Below are 23072 nucleotides of genomic sequence, written 5' to 3'. Positions count from 1 at the left end.
AAGCCTGTTGCAAGTGCATTGTGCAGCCTGTGAGGACCAAGCACAGTAAACTTGAAACATTAAAACTTGGATGTAGATAGGATCATCTGATTCTTCTCACCAAGAAGCTTAGAGTGGTTCTCCTGACTAAAATATGATTCTAGAAGGAAATATTTTGCTTTAAAGTAGCAGGCCTATGGAAATCCAGACCCTAAAGATGAATTGCTAGGTAATGGGGAAAAAACCATAGAAAGGTTGCTGTAGTAGGATCACTTTCATGGATTGCCAGACAGAGGTTAAGGATGATGCTTTCTCCCCAGAGACTAGAACTCTAGAATGGATGCCAAATGTGCTGATAAAACCCAAGGAAGTTTCATTCTGCTCACTTCTGATAAACTCTTGACTTATTTTGCTGACCATTTAATTTTTAAGAATACTGAGAAAATAATACAAGGAGTGATACCTCTGGATTTCTCTCTGACTAACAAAGAAGCGTTGGCCAGTGATATAAACTGACAGGAACCAGGAGACGAAATCTCTAAAGAAGCATGCTTCGGGTGTAGCCGTGTACGCTAGAAACGTTTCAAACAGTTAAGAGAAATGAAAGAAATGATCTCGCTCAGGACCAAAGACAAATGGTAAGAAGACCTCAAAAGGAAGGGAGAGCTAAAGTGTTCTGAAACACACATATAATCCCAAATGATTCCAGTGAAGAGGAACGGAGGAAGGCTCCTGTGGAAATAGAACAGTGTGTTTACGCAGAGAGATTTTTTCCTGTTAGCTCAGACTAATGAAGGCTATTCAATGTGGCTCAACGATTATTGCTACTAATCTTTGTAAGTTACTTTCCCACAGAATGTAAAGATGAGTAAAATGCAGTCCCTGAGTGAGATATAGACCTAACATCTAGTGGTCAGCTTACAAAGAGTGAGTCAAAATGCAGGAAACATATGACATAACCTACAGAGAGCACAAAAGTAAAGCAGGGATTCAAAAGAGAAACAAAACTGGGGTGGAGTCAGTTTCAGAAAAGGTTTCATAGAGTAGGTGATGGTTGAAATGCTCTTTGGAGGGTGGGGGGAATTCCCACTGATGGAGGATAGAAAGTGATGGTTAGAAGTGTGCTCAGAAGGACTAGAAAGGACCGAGGCAGAGTGGTATAATTGCAGGAGAGTGTAGAATACAGGGTATGTCTATGTGAGTTTTTGGAGATGAGGTTTGAGTAATTACAGTTAAAATATAATTGAGTGGTGTCTGCCAGGGGCTATGTTAAGTGTTTTACATGCAATTATTTCAGTCAAACTTCACAGAAACTTAGTTGTTATTTATCCCTCTTTTCAGATGACGAAAGAACTCAGAAGTTTAGTAACACAGTAAATGGTAGATAGAGCCAGAGTCCAAAGCCAGTTAGATTTAACTGTGTTGTGAGAAGCTTAGGATTTTTAACTGAATTCCATGACCAGTGGGAATTTGGAGCAGAGACCCTTTTTTGAGAAGATGATCTGGGTAAGGGAATGTAAGGTGGATTGAAGTGATGGGAGAGAAAAAGCAGAGACCCCCCACAATGGGGTCTAAAGTGGATTGGTGGTTGTGGGCATGGAAGAATGGAAAGCAAGTTGGGAGGATGAGGTGAGTGTCAGGGCAGAGTGTTCTAGCTCCAAATCTGCAGGATTGGAGGAGCTGGGAGAGACTCTGCGTAGACTAGGAGAGGGCGGATGTCTTAATCAGGGTCAGGGGAGTCAGCACAGGTATCAGCATGAGGGAGTCACGAGTTTACTCCTGAAGGAACCAGTATGCTTCACGTTTCAGTGATGAATCAGGGACCATCCGCCAGGCTGCCCACTGGAGGGAGAGTAGGGATAGCAGAGGGGGGTTACAGCCACCTTATTAAAGTGGGTGTGGGGCAGGCGATCAGGAGCTAAAGTCTGTAGAACGAAGCGGATGAAGGACAAAATTTTGATAAATGCTTACATAACTGGGAGGAAAAGAGAGGAGCCGGTAAGCAACGCTTTAAAGTTACAAGGAACTAGTTAAACGTGTTATGCGAACATGCAGAATAATGTCTGCAGAACTAATGTCAGGAATGAGCTGAGGCTTGCAAAAAGGGGTTCAAGGCTACCAGACGGCTTTGCAAACGTATGTCCAGAGCTAGATGAACAAATAAAAGACAAGCTTCTGGGTGGGCAAACTTTCTCTTCAAAAGACATCAGGAGTCAAAAGAATTGTTCCTTTTCTACTTGTTTTCCGTCTCTTTTCTAAAGAAGTACTAAGTGAAAAGAATTGAATAAACACGGAGAGGAGGAATTTGAAACCCAAGACAGGTGAAGGGATAGGAAACGTGTACCATCTGTGTTGAATGGGTTCTGGACGCCAGTTCAGCCCAAAAACACACCAGGGGACTGAATTACTTCAGTCTTCACAGAACCTCTGAGAGTAAGTTGTGTCGGTTGAAAGAGATTGAGACTGGTATCAGACGTCTAAGATTGGGTAGATGATGTCAAGATTATTAGAAAGAGAAAGAAAATTTCTGAAAACTTTAGACCAATGATTCTCGACCCTGGCTGCACGTTGGAATCTGCTGGGGAACTTTTACAAAATATGGCTGCCTCGGTCCCACCCCCAGAGTTCGTGATTAAAGTGGTGTAAGGACATTATACCACGCCTTAGGACATCTGAACAGGCATTCAGGGATTAGATTCACAACTCCATCCTGATGAGCTCTGTCCATCCACTGCAGAATTTTGGAATGTATTATTACTAAGCAGGCGAACAGTTCATGTTTAGAAAAAGAGCCAGTTTGGGTTCACTTAATGCAAGATGTGCTGAATTACCCTAGTTTCCCTTTGTGGTTAGGCTACTGGGTCATAAAAATACCACAGACACAATAGATCTTATTTCTACTAGTTGACGCCTGAGGGTTGAGGGGGGTTATCCGCAGCTCAGGAACTTGTCTCAGGTAGGGCTGGGGTGGCATGGTAGGTGAGATCTACGACATTGGGAACCACCGGGATGAAGAATGTTTGGTGAGAAGATGGTAGTTGGTGAGGAGGACGCAGCCTGAGGAAGTCGAGCCAGCAGCAAAATGCACTATCCCGAGGGAGGTCTGTGGTTACCAGTATGGGAGTAAGTCCAAGAGTGGAGCCCATGTGGCCAGGGGTAGTGGTTCAGCATTGGAGCAAAGCCCTGGGCATCAAGGCAGCCAGCCGGTATTGCCAGACAAGAGTATTCAGGTGTAGCAAGCTCCTTTCTCATTTTTTAAGGAGGATGTCAGACTTCTGAAAAGTCTATTTGAAGTATTCATTCGAGTATCTATCTTGTGATAGCCTTGTGAACAAGGTGGGAAATTACGGTCTGAGTCAAAAGCTTCTCTTCTGGTGAAGGATAGAATTTGTCTAGGTGTGTGACATGGAATTTTCATAATAATCACTTTGAAATCGCCATTACCTCCTTCCCCACATCTGCCTGCAAGTGCCCGTTCCTAGAAACCCTACGAGCTTGGAACTGTCCATCTGTAAACTTCTGAAGAGCTAGTAGTAAGCAGCCTTGGCCACTGAGTCTCTCCCAGTCTTCCTTTTCCTTTCTTCACTAACAAGTATCTTTGATATGTTCCTTTCTGATTGTGTGAGCCAGTGGCTATCATTTGTGTGTCTGTCCCTCCTTCCCTTCTCACCTGTTCTGAAGATGTTGGAGGCAGTTGGCACTGTCAGGCTGAGGCAGGGCTCACCCAACAAGATGAAATGGAAGGCATCTGAGAGGAGGAAGCCGAGCAAAAGACTACCTACCGTCAGAACCTCCTGCCAATAGCCCAGTAGCTTTAAAAAAAAAAAAGATAATTTATTAAACATTGTCTTATTTCATAAAGTATTTAAAGTGATTTCCGAGAGTCCACCATGACACAAGGAAACAGTGGGTAGCTGAGAGAATTGGAGCACAGTGACGGTAAGGGTAAGCCCAGCACACGGAAATGCTCATCTTCTGCTGGGGGTTACCACCGGTGCACCATTAATCTGACTCCATCAATCCTGGAATGCCAGACAGAAGGGGAAACATTCTCCTAGACAGTTCTCAGTGCCTAAAAGCCAAGAACAAGCCAGTCATTTAGGAGTGGCCCTCTGATACTGAGACCTGAAATTTTTCTCATAAAGGTCATTTAAGGAGACCTCTGTCTTGGAGCCAGCCCGGTGGTGTAGTGGTTAAGTTCGTGTGCTCTGCTTCAGCCACTTGAGGCTCAAAGGTCAGGTGCTGGGTGGTATGATATTATTTACTATGCAAAATTTCATAAAAGCCAGAAAAATGGTGGATGTATGTATTTGTATAAATAAGGGTAGTGACCCATTAATTTGGGGTGATAGGAATGTGGATATTTGTATATATTCTTTTTATTTTTCTAATTAAAGGGAAAAGTAACCTTGGTGATGTTGTGCACTGAGGGTGACCACTCCATCCTACACTAGCTAACTCTTTGAGAGATGACTGCCCTGTCACCTTTTTTTTTTTTTTGAGTTCATAATAGTGAATGAGTCACATCATTGTGAGATTTCAGTTGTACATTATTTCTTGTCCATCACCACGTAAGTGCTCCCCTTCACCCTCTGTGCCCACCTCCCACCCCCCTTCCCCTAGTAACCACTGAACTGTTTTCTTTGTCCACATGTTTGTTCATATTCCACATATGAGTGAGATCATATAGTGTTTGTCCTTCTCAGTCTGGCTTATTTTGCTTAGCATAATACCCTCCAGGTCCATCCGTGTTGTGAATGGGATGATTTTGTCCTTTTTATGGCTGAGTAGTATTCCATTGTATATGTATACCACATCTTCTTTATCCAATTATTGGTCAATGGGCACTTGGATTGCTTTCATCTTGGCTCTTGTGAATAGTGCTGCAATGTGCATAGGGGTACATATGTTATTTTGGATTGTTGACTTCAAGTTCTTTGGATAAATACCCAGTGGTGGGATAGCTGGGTTATATGATATTTCTCTTTTTAGTTTTTTGAGGAAGCTCCATACTGTTTTGCATAGTGACTGCACCAGTTTGCATTCCCACCTGTCACCTTTTGTTTGCTTTTATATGCATTAGCTCATCTAATCACCTCAGCAGGCCTTTCGGGGGAGATCCTTTAATTATTTCCATTTGTCGAATGAAACACTGAGGATTAGAGAAGCTGAAAACTTACCTCAAGCCACTTAGTAATTCTGGCTTTGAATCTGGGCGATTTGAATCCAGAACTTGTAGTTTTAATTATTACACTACTCTACAAAATTTCCTAATATCATACAGTAGGTTGATTAGTTAGTTATCTTTATATCTGTACCCTCTCACATTGTAGGCCAAGGGCATAAGCCCAGAGGACTGGTCAAGAAAAGCAGTTCTTTAGAGATGAGAATAGTGCAGCTCCACCATCTCAATCATCTGATGATCCAGCTTAAGCTAGGTGCACATGTTATCTTTTTAGGTCATTTACTGGTGGCTCTCAACCCTGGTTCTGCATCAGAATCACCCACATAATTCTAATGAGCAGTCGGAGCTGAGATCCACTGCTCTCTAAAGTCTGGACAGTACGACGTTCAGCGTTGCAATGTTTGGCGAGAGCCTGGAGGGTGGATATTTTGTGTTGAGGATCAAGGACAGATCTGTAGGTGTTGACTCTTATGACAAGACCACAGTTAATGTCTTATGAAATCAAGCCTTCTAATCAGAATAAGGCAATGCATGGGCCTCCACCACCCTCCAGGCCCATGTGGACTTTAGCAGGAAGGATCTGTCTGGCCAGCTCTGTCTTTTTGATATCTGGAGGGCTCTTTGAGAAAATTCGCCATGATGATTAAGCATGGGAGTGGGGACGGAAGGCACATCTGTCTGGTATTTGCCATCCCTGGCTTAAAGGGGTAGCTAAGCAGCAGGACAGAATCTTCCTTGGAAAAGAGCTCAGGGTCAGCTCTAGTCCCCTGACAAATGTGTACAGATGCCTCAAGATTCCATGCCATGGAGGAAATGTTAACCTTGGCCGTGGTTCTTGGGCATCAAAAAACCCTGGAGCTCCACCCTCAGTTCCTGATGCTTAGGTCTGTAGTGGGGTCTGTAAATTTGCCTTTCTAACAACCTCCCAGGTGATGTTGATGCAGCTAGTCTGAGGACCACTTTCTAAAAACCACAGGCCTGGGGTAATAAAAGAGGGTTTTGGCTTCCTACTGTCTCTGCTACATCACAAATACACAAAGAGAAGGATTGGTTCAGGGTAAGATAAGAAGGGTTGAAAACTACTGGCAACATCAGGGGTTCTCAAACTGTAATGTGCACAAAAATCACCTGGGAAGGTGTTAAATGTGCAGATTATCAGACCCATCCCTAGATATTCTATTCAGTTCATCTAAAGTGGAACTTCCAAAATCTACATTTTAAACAGGGATCCAGGAGACTTTGAAGAAGGTGGATCTGGACACTTTGAGAAGCTGGACATGACTGTACAGTTGGGATTTACAGTGGGTTGGCAAATGTGGACCCAGAAACACTAATTAGTGAACAAATTAACATGAGGCTATGGAGAGACTTCAGTGCCCTTGGCACTCTTCCCCTTAATAAATCTCTCAGTATGATTTACTTGGGTGAGGACAGAATTCACATGCTTATGCAGTCTATGGATGCTGTGACAAAGAAAAAGTGGGCCAAGTACATTGAATGACAGTCGGTCCCCAGAAATATCTTGACAGACTAGAATCATGGGTCAAAATTAATATGAGGCAATTTAATATAATAAAGAATATTCGAGTCCTGAATTTCAGTTAAAGGAAGTGAAGGAGTTCTGTTCAGATAAAAGGAAGCCCAGCCTCTCCACAGTTCCTACCACACCAGCGTCCTAGAGAACTGTGAGGACAGTGAGTGCTAGAAAAAGATGTGGGTGCCCCCAAAGCTAAGACGGACGTAGGCAGTGTTAACAGTTGCAGTGTGTATAAGAAAAGGGAGGCGATTGCTCCATTTTCTCCTGCTCTAGCCAGACCACACCTGGAGCTTGTCTTTAGATCTGGGCACCATTTTTGGGAAAGCATGGACAAAGTGAAGTGTAACCAGAGTTGGATGTCCGTGATCATAAGGATCACATAAGAAATGGCTGATGAAAATGTGACTGTTTGGTCTGGAGAAGAAAAGATTTGCTGAGGGGGAGGTGGGAGTGGTAGTAGTTCCACTGTAGGTTATGGTGAAAAAAATGGTTAATCTTGTTCTCTATTGTGACTGTAGAGCAGGACTTGGGCCACTGTGTCCGGGTGAGACAGATTGCAGCTCTAAATGAAAAACCGTCTAGAATAGATTTTTTTCTTTTTTAAGAAAAAAATGCAATGGGGCTCCCTGGTTCTCTCATGAGAAGTGATCAAGCAGTGATGGTCCAGCATTGTTACAGGAGGAATTCTCGCTCTGGGGAAGTGAGAAGTTGGGTTAGAATTTAGCCGTAGGTTCCGTGATTCTGTGCAACCACTGACTAATATTTTTATACTTTTTGTTCTGCTTACTCAAGGGTGGCAAATAAATGGTTTGAGCACAAATTTTCAGCCTGGTGCCACTGTCAGGCTTTTTGTCTCAAAGAAGCTGCCACGCTTCAAATCTGTGTCTGTGTGCATTTCTGTTGCTGGATTGGACTCTGAGCAATAACTGACTCTCCTCTGAAGAAGTGGACTGTGAAGGCCATATAGCACTTTTGCATGGGTTGAGAGGGGGTAGAAATGGATACTCTGTTTAAATGTAAGAGAGTAAACGTTTGACTCTTTAGGCCTCTTGACCCCTGTCTTCCCAGAAGACAGGGGGAGTGGAGTAGAGATTTCTTTGAGTCTGAGCCTCAGTATTCATTCCCTAGGAACAGTGAGGTATCAGCATCCCGGATCAGGCCAGCGGTCCAGATAGTGAAGGTGGATCCGCCAGCACTTCACACAGAGGTCCCAGATCGGCTGTCTGAGGCACTGTGATTAGAACGTGCTTCCAGAACCCTCTGATCTTCTGTGGAGCTTAGAGCCAAATAACCAAAGCCCTCCTTTTGATCATGTAACATTTTGGAAATCAAGGTGTTTCAGAGGACATCATTTCTAAAAAGATGCATATCCAAGACTTGAATGATTTTCTTTTATGAAGCAGGCTAGATGACCAGAAATGAGTATTCCATTAGAAAATTTTTTGGTGTTAATTCAGGACATAATTTATCTATTACATTTTACTGAGAAATTTTATATTAACTGGCACTGTGCAACATCTGGTCTTCAGGTGAGTTGTTTCCAAGGATGGAAGCAAAACTTGTTTCTCAAGCAAAACATGACGAAGTGTGTGTGTGCAGACCCCCCACGCCTAACAGAATAATAAATAGCTAGCTGAGTTGTATGCCACTGTTTCAAACCCACTAGTTAATATTAAGTTGCTTTTTTGGACAGCCAATGGTGATAAATAATGTAGCTTTTATCTTTCTGCATTTATGTCTTGTTCTAAAGTAAGTATGCTGCTTTGATGGTTTAAAAATCTGTTCATACTTGTGTTAGGGATTTTGGGAAATGTTAATATGCTGAAAGACAAGAAATTCTGTAGTCCTTAACTTGTTTTCTACAAGAGGAGTATAGGATCTTATCTTTGCTGCACATGCCATTTTCAGGAAGTCGGGAGAGGAGAAAGTGGAACTAACATCTGGTGAGTGTCTGTTCTATTCAAGCCAGACACTTTCCTCATTTTCTCCTCACAATTTCCCATTTCCTACAAAAAACCCCTGAAGATCAGAGAAGTTAATATATTTGTCAAGGTGCAGAGTTTGTAATAAGGGAGCACCAATTCAAACCTAGGTCTGGCTCCTTCCGAGGCACATACGTGGTGTGTATATCTCCTTTGCGTCTTCTCCCAAACTGTCTATTCTTTTCTAAGTGAACATTTCTAAAATAAGTCTTAAAATCAGCCTTTGTTGCCAAAATGCTTGGCAGTGCCTTGGTCATTTATTCTTCCCCATTCTTGGTAGAAATCAGAGTTCTGTTTTCCCGATAGAAGCCCCAGGATGGCATATGTTTGCATGTCTTGTGCCCATTGGACGTTTAGCCAGAACACCGTTTTCACCCATGCCTGACCCGTCAGCTTCTCAAGGTGGGTGGCAGTGGTGAGAGAGGACCCAGCTCCTCTCAGAGGCACACGCAGGGCATTTTTTTTCTTTTTTTTCTTTTTTGAGGAAGATTAGCCCTGAGCTAACATCTGCTGCCAATCCTCCTCTTTTTGCTGGGGAAGACTGGCCCTGAGCTAAAACCTGTGCCCATCTTCCTCTACTTTATATGTGAGACGCCTACCACAGAGTGGCTTGCCAAGCGGTGCCACGTCCACACCGGGATCCGAACTGGCGAACCCAGGTGCCGAAGTGGAAGGTGCAAGCTTAACTGCTGCACTATCAGGCCGGCCCCAAGCAGGGCATTTTTGAATTGAGCAAAATGCATGGGCCTTTTCACACCTGTTGGAATGGGCTACCAGGCGGTTTGTTGAAATGAAAGCAGGTCCCAGAGTGAATTCCGTCACACATCAAACCCTTGTATTAGACAGAAGGCACATAGCCTGTTCCTGTAAGCTCAGGAAGTCCCACCTCTCTGTCCTGGGGCACATTGACAAGTACACACAGGAGAGGTGGACTCAGGGCAGATATGACAGCATTCAGCAGGAGGATCGGCTCCCCTACCCAGCGAATCAATGGCCAGGGGATGATGAAACCTTCTGGGGAGACTGCAAATGGTCTATTTCTTTTTTTGTGTTTTTTGCCTCCCGAAAGCCCCAGTGCATGGTTGTATATCCTAGATGTAAGTTCTTCTAGTTCTTCTAATGAGCCACTGCCAGAGCGTGGCTACTGATAGGTGAGTGGTGTGGTTCTGTGACCGGGAAGTGGACCTGGGCTGCTGAAGTGGTGAGAGTGCCAAACTTTAACCACCAGGCCATCAGTGCTGGCTCCCAAATGGTCTATTTCTTGACCTGGGTGGTGGTGATGTCAGAATTTGCAAATGTAAAACTTCACAGAGCGGTCAGTGCTTTTCGGATTTGTTCACTTTACTATATGTAAGTTATGCCAGGGAAACTATTATATTTTGTTCAAACCAATAAATCCCTTGAATCGGAGGTTTTCTGTGGGAAAGTCCCTGGGAAGGGCGAAAGCACGCAAGGGTCTTTCATATGTACCCACCTCATCACCTCATTCATCCCTGAATCAGTGGCCCTGACCCCTGGCCAATATCCACCTCCTTTAAGGGCTTTCTCTTTGCTGTTTTGCTAGGTCAGCACTGAGAAGTCGGCTAGTTGGAGGAGAAGGCACCAGGCTTCCTTGTGACTCCCCTTCATCGAGGTCCTTTGTCTTAGTATTCCCAATATGGTCTTCCTTCTAGTGACACCCAGGCCAGCCCACAGCGTCCCCTAGGTTGGGCATGATAGCTGCCTCATTCCGCATGGCCACCTTACCCTGGGGGTGCCTTGTCTTGGGCCACTGCTGCCTCCATTCTTTATTCTGCCCTGTTTTAAGCATATCCTTTCCCCAGAATTTGACTTCTTTTGCCCTTTAAGCCACCTTTGGTAATTTTAACTGAATTTCTGATGAGGCTAGGCGGGAAGGTTCTGGGGGATGAAACAGATATATTTCCCTAGGCAGTAACCCCAGGCTCACCCCGGGAATGGATGTGGGAGGGGCTGTGGATTCCCGCCCTTTGTTTTCCCTGAAGGAGAAAAAGAGGCAGCCGGTGGTACTTGCAGAGGCCTTAATTCTGCTTACATGAGTATGGGATTTGGCCTGCTCACAGCCCTAGACTGGGTAGCTGATACCTGGGAAGTGAGTTTGGCAGGGTTAAGAGATGAAGATGACCCTTTCTATTGGTTACCTCTGGGGCAGGGTTATGGTGTTTCTGATTTGGCACAGTTTCAGAATTCCTGTGACTCTTATTTTATTTCCTCTGTACTTTTTTTCTCTCCCTTCTTCACCCATCACACACCACCTCTTATCCCATACTCACTGTCAGAACTTCAGCCTTGAAAAACAATACTCGCGGACCGGCCCCGTGGCCACATGGTTAAGTTCGCGTGCTCTACTTTGGCGGCCCAGGGTTTGGCTGGTTCGGATCCTGGGCACAGACATAGCACCATTCATCAGGCCATGCTGGGGCGGTGTCCCACATGCCACAGCTGGAGGGTCCCGCAACTAAAAATATACAACTATGTACTGGGGGAGCTTTGGGGAGAAAAAGGAAAAATAAAGTCTTTAAAAAAAAAAAAAGCAAACAGTACTCACACACACAAACAGAAACCCTTTGTTAGTATTCCTTATCCACTGTGGAGTCGGTTGTCATGGCGGTGGCTGCCCCCACATACATCTCATCATTTGGGGTTCCTATCAGTTTTTTTTTTCTCTTTCTTAAACAGTAACAGCCAACATTGCTATTAAACAAACTATTAATATATCTTTACTGCCTCTCTTGGTAGTTTTTAACTAGATTGCATTTGCTTCTAACTTCAGGTACAATTACTCATGCCCCCATGAGTAAAGCTAACTTTATGCAGAGGCTGGTGTTGGTTTGCTTTTATTCTTATTTATTTTTGGATCCAATGCATAATGCACACAGAGATTTGGAGAGTTTCTATGAAAGCAACATGGGAATTCAGTTCTATGGCTACAGGTACCTTAATTTTATTTTCTGAGGGTTTTATATTTCTCCTCATTGTCTTGGTTTATGATTTTCATGGTCTTGTTTATGATTTTAGCATACTTATTTTTTAAGTGCAAGGGAAAAGCGTAGGAGATTTGAGTACTTAATAATTAAACAAAAGTTGATATAATATCTAACCAGCTGGTTCCTGAATAATTACATAATGTCCTTTCTTTAAAATTAGACTATATGAACACTAATAACTGAATGGATGAGATATAAATTTTTTTTTTATTTTTTTAACATGCTTAGGAAAGTTGTAGAATTGATTTGAACTTAGTGTGTTAAATAAAAGTCTGGCCTTCTGAAGCCTAAACCAAACGTGTTAGTCACCCCTAACTCAGGGCTGTTCACCACTAAGGAGCGGCGGGTGGCAGCCCAGCTAACTACCTGTTAGGGGTGTCCCTGTCTCTGCCATGGTTGATCCCTTCCCCAGTACAGATACTTGGCCATCTTGGAGGTTAGTACTGTGCTGCGGAAAGGAGTGGGGCATTACCTCTTCAAAGCTGGCTTAGGATGTGCTCCTTCCTGAGTCTTTCTAGTCCAGCTCCTCAATTCTCTTAGGTCCTAGAGATAGGGCAGTAGCTGTTGTCACCAGGCCTGGCCATGAGACATGTGAATTTCCAGCACTAAGGTAAAAGGCCTGGGATCTAGCCCACATTTGGTCTCTTGTCAGCTGCATGGTTGGGCAAGTTATCTAACTTCTCAGCGACTCAGTTTTTTCCTCCATAAAATAGAGATAGTACTGTCTCATCAGACTGTTGATTAAATGAGATGATGCGTGTGGACACTCCTACTGTAGTGCTTGGCAGTAAGTAGTATGGACTCAACAGATGATCATTGTTTTAATTACTGATATACTAATAGATAATATGGAAAACTCTGCTTTCTCTCATAGTTTTTGTCACACTATGTTATAGTTTTTTGTTATCTTCAAAAACCTTTGGTAGAATGAATCTTCTACCCCATCCTCCAAAAAACAGAAAGAGGTTTTTCAATTGTAGTAAACACACGTAACATAAAATTCACTTCTTAACCATTTTCAGGTACAGTCGTGCACCACATAATGATGTTTTGGTCAATGACGGTGGTCCCATAAGATCAGTACCATATAGCCTTGAGGTGTAGTAGGCTATACCATCTAGGTTTGTGTGATGTTCGCACAAAGTCTCCTAACAACATATTTCTCACAACTTCTCCCCATCATTAAGTGACCCATGACTGTATACAATTCAGTGACGTTTAGTACATTCATGATGTTGTACAACTATCACCATTGTCTAGTGCCACAACATTTTAATCACCCTAAGGAAATTCCATAGCCACACCCCATTCTCCAGTTCCTCCAGCCTCTGGCAACCACTAATAGGCCTTCTGTCTCTATGGATTTGCCCACTCTGGATATTCCATATAAGTCAGAACATACAATATGTGGTCTTTTGCTTCTGGCTTCTTTCACGTAGCGTGTTTTCAAGGTTTGTCCGTGTTGTAGCATGTATTAGTACTTCATTCCTTTTAATTCCTGAATAATATTCCATTGCGTGGATATGCTGTCTTAGTCTGTTTGGGCTGCTGTAACAAAATACCAGACTGGACGGCTTATAAGCAACAGAAGTTTATTCCTACGGTTCTGGAGGCTGGTAGTCCAAAATGAGGGTCACAGTGTGGTCAACGGGCCCTCTTCCAGTTGCAGGCTTATCATTGTATCCTCATGTGGTGGAAGGAGCTAGCGAGCTCTGTGTGGGCTCTTTGATAAAGGCATTAATTCCATTTGTGAGAGCCCTGCCCTCTGGACCTCAGCACCTCCCAAAGGTCCCGCCTCCTGATACCATCACATTGGACATTAGAATTTCAACTCATGAATTTTGGGGGGACACAAACAGTCAGACCATAGCTTATGCCATATGTAGTTTATCCACTCATCTACTGAGGGACATTGGCGTGGTTTCTCCCTTTGGGTATTGTGAATAGCATTGCTATGAACATTCTTGTACAAGTTTTTGTTTGAATACCTGTTTTTAATTCTTTGGGATATATACCTAGGAGTGGAATTGCTGGATCACATGATAATTCTATGTTTAATTTTTTGAAAAACTGCCAGACTATTTTCAACTATGGCTGCACCATTTTACATTCCTACTAGGAATGCCCAAGGGTTCCAATTTCTTCCCACACTTGCTATTTTTTAATTTATTTTTCAATTATAACTATCATAGTGGGTATGAAGTGGTATCTCATGGCTTGTGTTGGTTTTTTATAGTACTGATTTTGTGTGTGTCTGGACTCAGATTTTCTTACTAGTGCTCTTAAGCCTGTCATATTGCAAAGCTCCATGAAAAACCACCAATACACGATTTCCAGTAAGAGATAGATGTAAAGCATCTTTTCCTTCACGGCCCCTGATGTAACTAAGCATGTGGCTTGCGGTCTGTAGGGTAGATAAACCACTTGCAGACAATCAGTGGCTAATTTAGATGATGTCTGATGCCTCTGACATTCTCCTCTAATCCTTTTGTTTTGGTTTTAGGGATTTCCTCTGGGTCACCCAAAATGCTTTTAAAACGTATTGGATAAGAGCTGAGCCACCTTCTGCACTCTCTGCTCCACTGTCTTCTGATGGCATTTTGACTACATCAAGGCCAAGTGACCTGCTGCTCATGATGAGTGATGAGAAGAACCTTGGGGTGTCCCAAAAATTGGTCTCACCTTCCAGGAGCACAAGTAGCTGCTCCTCCAAGCAGGGAAGTCGACAGGTAAAGTTTCACTAATGCAAATTTTAAGATGCAAATTTAAATCAAGAAGCTTGCAGATTAAAACATGTACGTTTACTTGGGAACTCCTACTTCTTAGTTTAAGAGCACTTGCTCTCACTCATATCTTATTTGAGAAGAGTAAATCTTGGATAAGTTTAATAATGCAGCTTGAGTGCCTACCAGATGAGAGGAACTGTATTTGGCTCTTTGCATTATTTTATTCAATCCTTGCAACTGTCTCCAACACAGATATTAATATTCCCATTTTCTCCATGAGGAAGCTGAGTCAGGCCAACTGAGTTATTTGCCCAAGGACACACAGCTAGTAAGAACAAGAACCAAAACTCCGTCTGTTTGACTCCAGAGCCCACACTTTCCTTTATACCCTACCAACCAAAACAAAAAAATAAACAATCACTTTTCCAGTAATTATAATGTCCACCCTTTACCAAACTTTATGACAGCTTTGAACTACAGACTGCCCTGTTAGTTACTTTGATTCTCACTTGCTTTCTTTCTCCAATGGACGGGAAGCAAATCAACAGAGAAGGGCTCAAGAGGAATTAAGTGGGAAGAAGAAAGAAGTGAAACAAAAAACTGAATAATTAACTCCTAAATAACTGTCAGCTTATTATATGTTGTTTCTTACTTTCCTTTCTAATAAATCTCTGTTAGAAGAATTTGCTGGTTTTAGATCGATGGCAGTAAATGCACATTAATTATTGTAATTCTTCCACCTTCAGTTAAGGAGAGAGAGGGTGGGTTGTCAAAAAGCTGTGGGTTTACAACCTAAGTAGTCTCTGAGCCTTTTCAGTATCTGCTGGCTGTGCTGGCCTTGCCTTCCCGCATGGGAAGTGCTGGCCCAAGATATGGCCCAGAGTCCTTGGTTCCAGATTTGGAAGCAACAATCAAGCAACCTCCCACCTCAAGCATGTCCACACATTTATGACACATTATCATGTGTCTCTCCACTTGAACGTTGCTATGTCCTCCTTGGATAAATGGCCGGCCCTGGTGGTCTAGTGGTTAAGATTCAGCAAACCACACCACCTGTCTGTCGGTTGCCTACTGTGGCAGCTGTGTGTGGCTGCAATTCTGAAAGCTATGTCACTGTTGGTATTTGAAATAGCAACAGGGTCCCCCATGGTGGAGAGGTTTCAGCAAAGCTTCCAAACTAAGATAGACTAGGAAGAAGGATGTGGCCACCCACTTCCAATAAATTGGGTATGAACACCATCTGAATAGCAGCGGAGCATTGTCTGATATAGCATCGGAAGGTGGGAGGATGGTGCCAAAAGACCGGGCAGGGTTCCACTCTGCTGTACACAGGGTCACTAGGAGTCAGAATCAACTTGATGGCACTAACATCAAGCTTGGATAAAGGGAAAGAGCATGATTCATTTAAATAGCCAGTGCTTATAACATCATAGGAATTGGAAGAGAGCAATGAAATTCTCGGATTGAATATACAGAAACTTTTTTTGATGGGTTGTTTGAGATTGATTGATTTGGTTTTCACAGAGATTTTTTTGAGGTTAAAAGAGTAAAGAGTAAGAGGAACGTGCTTCATGCCTCAGTTTTCTTCTGACTTAGAATGGTTGGTCATTCAGCCATTCATTAGTCAAATGGTCATCTTTTATATTTAGAATCTCCCACTTTAATGTGCAGATGATGTTGCTTTATAAACATATACACTTATTTTTCCTCTGTGACAGGGAAGAGGGAGAATTTTTATAAGTTTATTCCAACTTGAGTCTGAATCTAGTTAGAAAGCCCATGTTTAATTTTCAGGGACAATTTCCTTATTCTATGCACTTTCCCATCCTTCTGTCAAAGAAAGGTGTTCTGTTGCGGAATTGGCTTATCTTTTCTATCTGTGTTGTCCACTTTGGCAATCTGTGTCCATTCTGCCATCACGAAGTATCCCAAGATTGCCTTTCAGTCTCTAAAGGTGCCACAGGGGTGCAAGAATCTTGGGAGCTTTTACTTCCTGGCTCTTAGGGAATGCAGTCATATCCAGCAGTCTCTCTGATGCCTAATATAGTGATGACATTGTACTTTCAGTCACTTCCCTAGAAAGCACAAGTTCAATATCTAAAACTTCAAGATTTATATAAAAAATTTAATTTGAGGAACACTACAATATAGCTGATGAAGATAATCTGTGCAATCACCTACCTGTTTTTTAAGCTCCAGTTTAAGGTCGTTTTCAGGTTGCTCTGTTCTTTTCATTTCTTCTGGAGAGGATAAGTCTGCTGTTATTTTATTGGCCATCTTTCTTAGTGCTAGTTTTTCTCATGTGCTTTGGAATTACAGGTTAGAGCGTCATCTTGACTTTGCTTCCCACATGTTCTTTCTCTGCACTCACCCTGTCCTGTCTAGGGATTTACTATTTACTACTTTCTACCTCCAAGAACCCTAGTCCGGAGCCAAGTTTATATTTGCAGCTAGGGGCTTTTGTTCCACAGTGCTGATAGATATCAAGATCCACCCCCGGGCCAGCACACAGCATGGCCCAGGTCCTGGTGGGGAGGCTCTGTCTGCCCCCTGCCGCCTCCCTGGGGGAACAGATTTTTAAAGCCCCCCTTCATTGTGTTGTGGGGGCTTCGCCCTCCACATTCTCTGATTTCCAGCAGTGAGCCTGGCTCAAGTCCCAGCCTTTTCCTTTTTAGCCCCTTTAGTCCACAGAGATAGACTCCTGGACACCTCTGTCTACCGTATGCTTTGCATTTCTATTTTATGTCTTATCCATCCAAATATTTACTCTTGTTTTGTATCATACAGACACGAAAAACCCTACATGTTTATACCTTTATATGTTTTTGCTTTTTGGAGCTGAGGTGGTGATAGGGAAGGGGCACAGGAACTTAGAATACAATCTTGGCTGAAAGACTTGGTCTTCTTCAGTCATTTTCACTTAAATTCTCATTCAACATTGCCAGGTGACATTGAGCGTCTCTGTACTCCAGTCACACTGGCTTCCTTTCAGTGCCTGGTGCTGACTCTGCCTTTGTCTTTGTTTTTTGAACCGAACTTGAACTTGTCCTTCCTATCCCAGAGCCTGCTCACACGCAATCTCAAGGAGCTGTGCGTTTATGCGTAGATACCGCTTATCTCTATAACTGTTTTAAAAGAGGTTGCTTCCCTGAAGGACAAAATGGTTGAAACCTGCGTGTTGATTGTGATCTATGTTTTCACTTTTACATCTGATCTAAGACAAAGTTTACCTTTAGGCCCATGAAAACCCAAGGAGAAGGGTTCTGTCATCTTTTAACTTAAATCCCAGGGCTTTTGAAATTTTAAATATGGTCTGCCTCATCTCATCAGTATGGAAACCACCTGTAAATATAGTCTTATCAAGATCATTTTGGGAGGAAGGTATGCATAGCGAATAGAACTTGAACTCTCCAGCCTTGGTTCCACCATTAATTGGCTCTGTGATTTTAAACTATATCTATAAGCCTCAGTTTTCTCATCAGTAAAATTGGAATAATAATAGTTCTTTTCTCATAGGATTATTGTGAAGATTAAAGCTAAAGCATTTAATCCAGGATCAGATTCATAGTAGGTGCTGAGTTAATATTAACATTCATTTTTATTATGTTGGTTAACATTAATTTGAACTTAATTCTTGTTTGTGGAAAACCTAAATGTGCTCATAGTGGATAGTTGTACTTTTTGTCCCAGAAACTTTTACAGGAATCCTACATGTACCTACCCATACCTCTTTAGTGTTGTACAAAAGCCCTCAAATGTATCCAGTATATATATGTGAATATATGCTTACAAAATGCAAAATGCCGTACTTTATATGTGTTAACAAAATGCTTTTAGGGAGGAACATATCTTCAACATCTGGCATAACCTCTACCTAAAACAAGTGGGAAAAGTTGGCAAATTCTTACCTGATTCTGTTCTGCTGGGCCTTGTCCATTGTGAGTGTAAATGATTTTCGCCTCTTTCTCCCACCCCACCCCTCAGGCCTGCACCTGGCTATTGGTAGTAACTGCGAGGAGTATTGTGTTGAGAAGGATTCTGCAGTTGAGTCTGGCTGGGTTCAGTGGGAAAGAGTGCCATGTTTTTAGCTATGGCTTGTGGGCACAGGCAGGGTAAGTGGCAGCAGTGCCACATTTGTCACCCCTTAGTGATATTAAAGGGTTGGATCAAGAGATCTCTACTACCGTCTTTGTATTCTGCCATTGGAGAAACTTGAGGCAAGTGAAGTTTGCCTCAGTTATCGATCCATAAAACAGAGACAAAACTCTCCTCCTGCTTCCTTTGCAGGGATGCCATAAGAGAAAATTGAGTGATTTTACTGGCTAAAAGACATTGAAACTCTTTCGAGAAAGGTCCTCTGTAAATTTAAGAAACTGTGACAATGACAGATGAGCTCCCTTTACTCCGGCTGGTTCTGGAGCCAGAACTGGGATGGTCTTGTTTCAAGGACCCTGACACTCTGCAAAAGAAACGGATCTCTTTAAAGCAGAGCATCCTTCAGATATGGTGTCTTTCCCACGTGGGATCTGTTCTCCGTGCAGGAAATTCCCAGCTGGAGGAAGCCAGCTTATACAAAGACTAGCTTGTTGGTCCCCTTGGACTGTCTTAATCAGACCCTATTGTTGTAGTGTTCTACATTGATCTCTGCCTTCAGTGGTCTTCCGTTTCCCAGGCTTTGACTCAGCTGTCCCTTTAGCTAGACTGATCCCTATGAAACTGTTCTACTTTCTGAATTTTGTGATTTTCTTCAAAAGAATCTTCATTTATTGCTTTAACACTTTAAAAGTAATTTTTATAAAAATAATATATGATGCTCACCATAGATCATTTCTCAAGGTGCATGCAATTTCTGTGAATTGCACTACTTTAATTAATTTACTTTTAAATGGCTTCTGATGGGTCAAGTAAAATGAAGCCTGAGAATGACCGTTGGTTGTGGAGGTCGTTGGTGACATGGTCGAGTGGTTGCCTTTGAGTGGTGGGTGTGAAAATCTGGTTAGAGTTGATTTATGAGAAAATAGGAACAGAGAAAGAGGGCAGCCCCATTCCCCCAGGTCCCCAGATGGGATTTGAGCGAGGCCTTCACAAATGTTCTGTGTGGGAACCTGAGCTTGGGTAATGCCCCGGTTAGCGCAGCGCTCCTCTCTCCCCACGTTGATAACTCTCTTTTGATAAATTCATTGGTTGAAAGAGTGTATAGTTCTTTGAGTCCTGGGTCCTGTTTATATGTCTTTTTAGCTCTCACAGAACCTAACTTTGCATGCGGCAGATGCAAATTATTGGACTGAATCTACTGAACGCCAGCGGCAAATATCCTTCTATCAGGGCAGGTTAGAATGTATGGCCTCGTACACGTGGGAAATGGGAGCAGAAAGCCCACAAATTCCTTGGCTCCCTCACTCCAGTGACATATTAGGAAGATTTAAAAAAATGAACCAAGGCCTCTCCGTTGTGTTTCTTCTGGCAACTGATGAAATCCCTAAATGCTTTATACACCTTTGGTCTCTGAACAAACTACCCTGTTGGAAACTATGGGACAGAAGTAAAGACTGTCTTTGTTGAAACTGACCAGTAGTCATACTGACTCTGCTTTATGCTAGCCAGGTGACCTGGCCATGTTATTTATTTTTTTTTGAGGAAGATTAGCCCTGAGCTAACTACTGCCAATCGTCCTCTTTTTTGCTGAGGAAGACTGGCCCTGAGCTAACATCCATGCCCATCTTCCTCTACTTTATATGTGGGACACCTACCACAGTGTGGCGTGCCGAGTGGTGCCATGTCCACGCCTTGGATCTCAACCGGCGAACCCCGGGCCGCCAAGAAGCAGAACGTGCGAACTTAACTGCTGCGCCACCAGGCTGGCCCTGCCCACGTTACTTAAAACTTCTTATTTTTCAGTTTTTTAGCTGTGAAATTTGGATAAGTATGCTTACTCTTGAGAACTGAATGAAATAATAAATATGAAGTACCTGGGCTGGCACATGGCAGGTGTTCAGTAAGTGTAGATTAAATGAATGAATGAATAAGCATGCAGTTGCTTGATAGAAAGACGACTATTCACAAAGCTCTGTAGATATATTAAGTCGGTTAAGGAATATCTAAGTGGGAGAGAGAATTGCTATTTTAAAACTTGTAAAATATGAGTAATTGCAGTTTCCTCTTGTCTTTTTCCCACGGTCCCTGCCTTACATTTCCTTCCTAGAACTTTCAAAATAACACATTTCAGGAGCCCGATTGAGCTAGATAAAGATGAATGAATAGGTTTTGTCTTATGGAAAGAGTCCTATATGCCCTTGGCTTTATTCCTTCAACCAATATCTCCTGAGAACCCATTATTAAAAGACCCCGGGCAGGGAGACGTGAAGCTGCAAAGGACAGCACAGCTGAACAGACCACTACAAATAACAAACCAACTCTGGGAAGACTGGGTTGTAAGGAGAGCGCAGCCTCTGTCCTTTTTTTTATGTGTTCCTAGCATTTGCTGTGTAAGTCAGAAATCAGTGAGTGAATCCTGCTAAAATAATTGACAGGTGCCTGGCTCATGATTACAGGGGGTTTGAAATGAAGTGATCTGTTGCTAGGTAAGTCTCCATACAATTATGCAGTTTTCTCTTGTCCTGCTCTTGTTCCTGGGCTAATCCAAGCTCTCCCAGGGTCACCTGATGAGTTTATGCAGCTGTTAGATTACGCTGCACTCCAGGCGCCCAGGCTGTCTGGGCTTGGTGCCAGAACCCATAAGACGCAGGAGTTGAATGGGGGAGAATTTGCCAGGAAGAGAAAAGTGAATTAAAGCCGTAGTGCTCAGGTGTTTATAATTTCAGCTGTCTGGGTATTGAAAATGCTTAGTCCTGTTTCTTTCTTTTTATCCATCATGTCTTTAGAGACACTGAGATTTACCAGCTGCTTTTTGTAAGCATGGGCTGAATAAACACCATGAGAAAGATTCTTGGTAGAGGAGGGACTTGGGAATGTCATGATTTGTCACATTGTTCTGTGACCATCACAGAAGATGAAAGGCAACGAGTATGAACTTGCTCTGGAGCCAGACGGCCTGAGTTTAAATCTTGGGTTGTTTTTAAGCTGTTTGACCTTGGGCAAGTTGCTTAACCCCTCTGCACCTTAGTTTCTTGTAAGGTTGTGTAAATTGTTTAGTTAGAAGAAAACCTCATGTGATGAGTGCTGTGTAAGTGTTTGACACATAAACCATTCACCTTCTGTAAGCAGGAGTCCTAGGAGCCTCAAGCAGTACCTCATGGTCACTGCTTCCCTTCTTTCTCTCTCAGTTTCGAGGCGGGGTGGCACAGTGCAGTCAGACGGTGTGGCTTCTGTCTAGGCTACCAGAAAGTCAGCAGGGGATACTAGACGTTAACAAGTGTCTGATGGCATCTCTACAGCTCATTATATCCTTTCACACCATCCTTTGGGGTCTCAGTACAACCCAGTGAGGTCCGTATTGTTTTCTCCACTTTAGAAAGAAAATACGGCCCAGAGATATTAACTGCCTTGTTCAGTCACATGGCTAATAAGTGGTAGGGGACCAGGCAACCATCTATGTGGACAACACTGGATTTCTTTAGATGCCAGAAGGCTTCTTTAGAGGTTCATTCAAGTTCCATGTGCCTTATGTACAAATGATTGTTTGTACAAACAATCCTCCAGAAGCTAACACCACTATGAAAGCAGGGACAAGAATGACATGGATCAGCGAAGTGGCCTGAAGGATCCCTGAGGTCTGTTTGTCAGGAGCTGTTTTTTTCTGGTGTGGGCCCAAAAGAAAAAAATAATTAACTGTATATTTCTCTCTTAGTTTTCCAGATTCTCATTTTCTGGCCTTTTACTTCTCCTTCTTACTACCTATTCTTTGGTCCCACCTATGGTTGTTACATTATAAGGTTGGAGGAAGGGCAAAGGTTGAGGACTCTGCTCTCAATATAGTTCTACTCTGAGTAAATCCTGTAAAGAAAAAACAAACAATTTGATAGAGGAGGAGGTTAAAACTTCAGCTAAAATGACATACTTGAGTTGTCAGGGTTTCTTTGTTACTCTCCACGTCCACAAATGGTAGACTGTTGGCTACATTCCACACTCTGAAGAGCAGGAGAAACTGAACTCTTAGAACACTTTTGGAAGTTGCTGAGCTGTCCATACTGGTCTGCAATTCCAGAATAACAAGCACAGTAAATATGTTACGGCGGGTTTTAGAAATACTGCTTTGATAGAAACTGCATGAGATGCCTTAAGGAAATAGATGTCTCTGTTCAAGGGTGGCACTGGCCGTGGTGTGGGATGTAGGAAGGCAGAACCCTGACCCAAATGCTTTTGTAGAGAGCACAACTCACTAGCTGTACATCCTCTTGAATTTTCTCTAGAAGCTGTAGATGCAAATGTGAACTGAACTGACTTAACAGCTCTTTCCTTTTTTAAAAGAGTTTTCTTTTCTTTCTTTATTTTTTTGGTGGGGAAGATTGGCCCTGAGCCAACGTCCATTGCTAATCTTCCTCCTTTTGCTTGAGGAAGCTTGTACCTGGCTAACATCTGTGCCAGTCTTCCTCTATTTTGTATGCGGGATGCTGCCACAGCATGGCTTGATGAGCGGTGTGTAGGTCTGCCCCCAGGATCCAAACCTGTGAACCACGGGCCACCAAAGCAGAGTGCACA

At 42.9% G+C, this 23072-nt stretch overlaps 1 protein-coding gene across 29 annotated transcripts in view; it reads left to right on the top strand.

The window, feature by feature from the left end:
- The window catches only part of OSBPL3 (oxysterol binding protein like 3), a 170808-nt gene that overhangs the window by 71677 nt on the left and 76059 nt on the right, over window positions 1-23072 (top strand). For all 29 annotated transcript variants that reach the window (XM_070615994.1, XM_070616004.1, XM_070615991.1 and 26 more), the window contains one exon: window positions 14192-14417. In XM_070615994.1, coding sequence (XP_070472095.1) covers window positions 14322-14417 — 96 coding nt within the window. In that variant the 5' untranslated portion in view covers window positions 14192-14321. The remainder of the gene's footprint in view (window positions 1-14191; window positions 14418-23072) is intronic.

Source organism: Equus przewalskii, chromosome 4, assembly GCF_037783145.1.
Source record: "Equus przewalskii isolate Varuska chromosome 4, EquPr2, whole genome shotgun sequence".
Lineage (NCBI taxonomy): Eukaryota > Metazoa > Chordata > Mammalia > Perissodactyla > Equidae > Equus > Equus przewalskii.
Note: the sequence above shows the minus strand (reverse complement) of the source record. Positions and strands in the feature narration are given on the sequence as shown.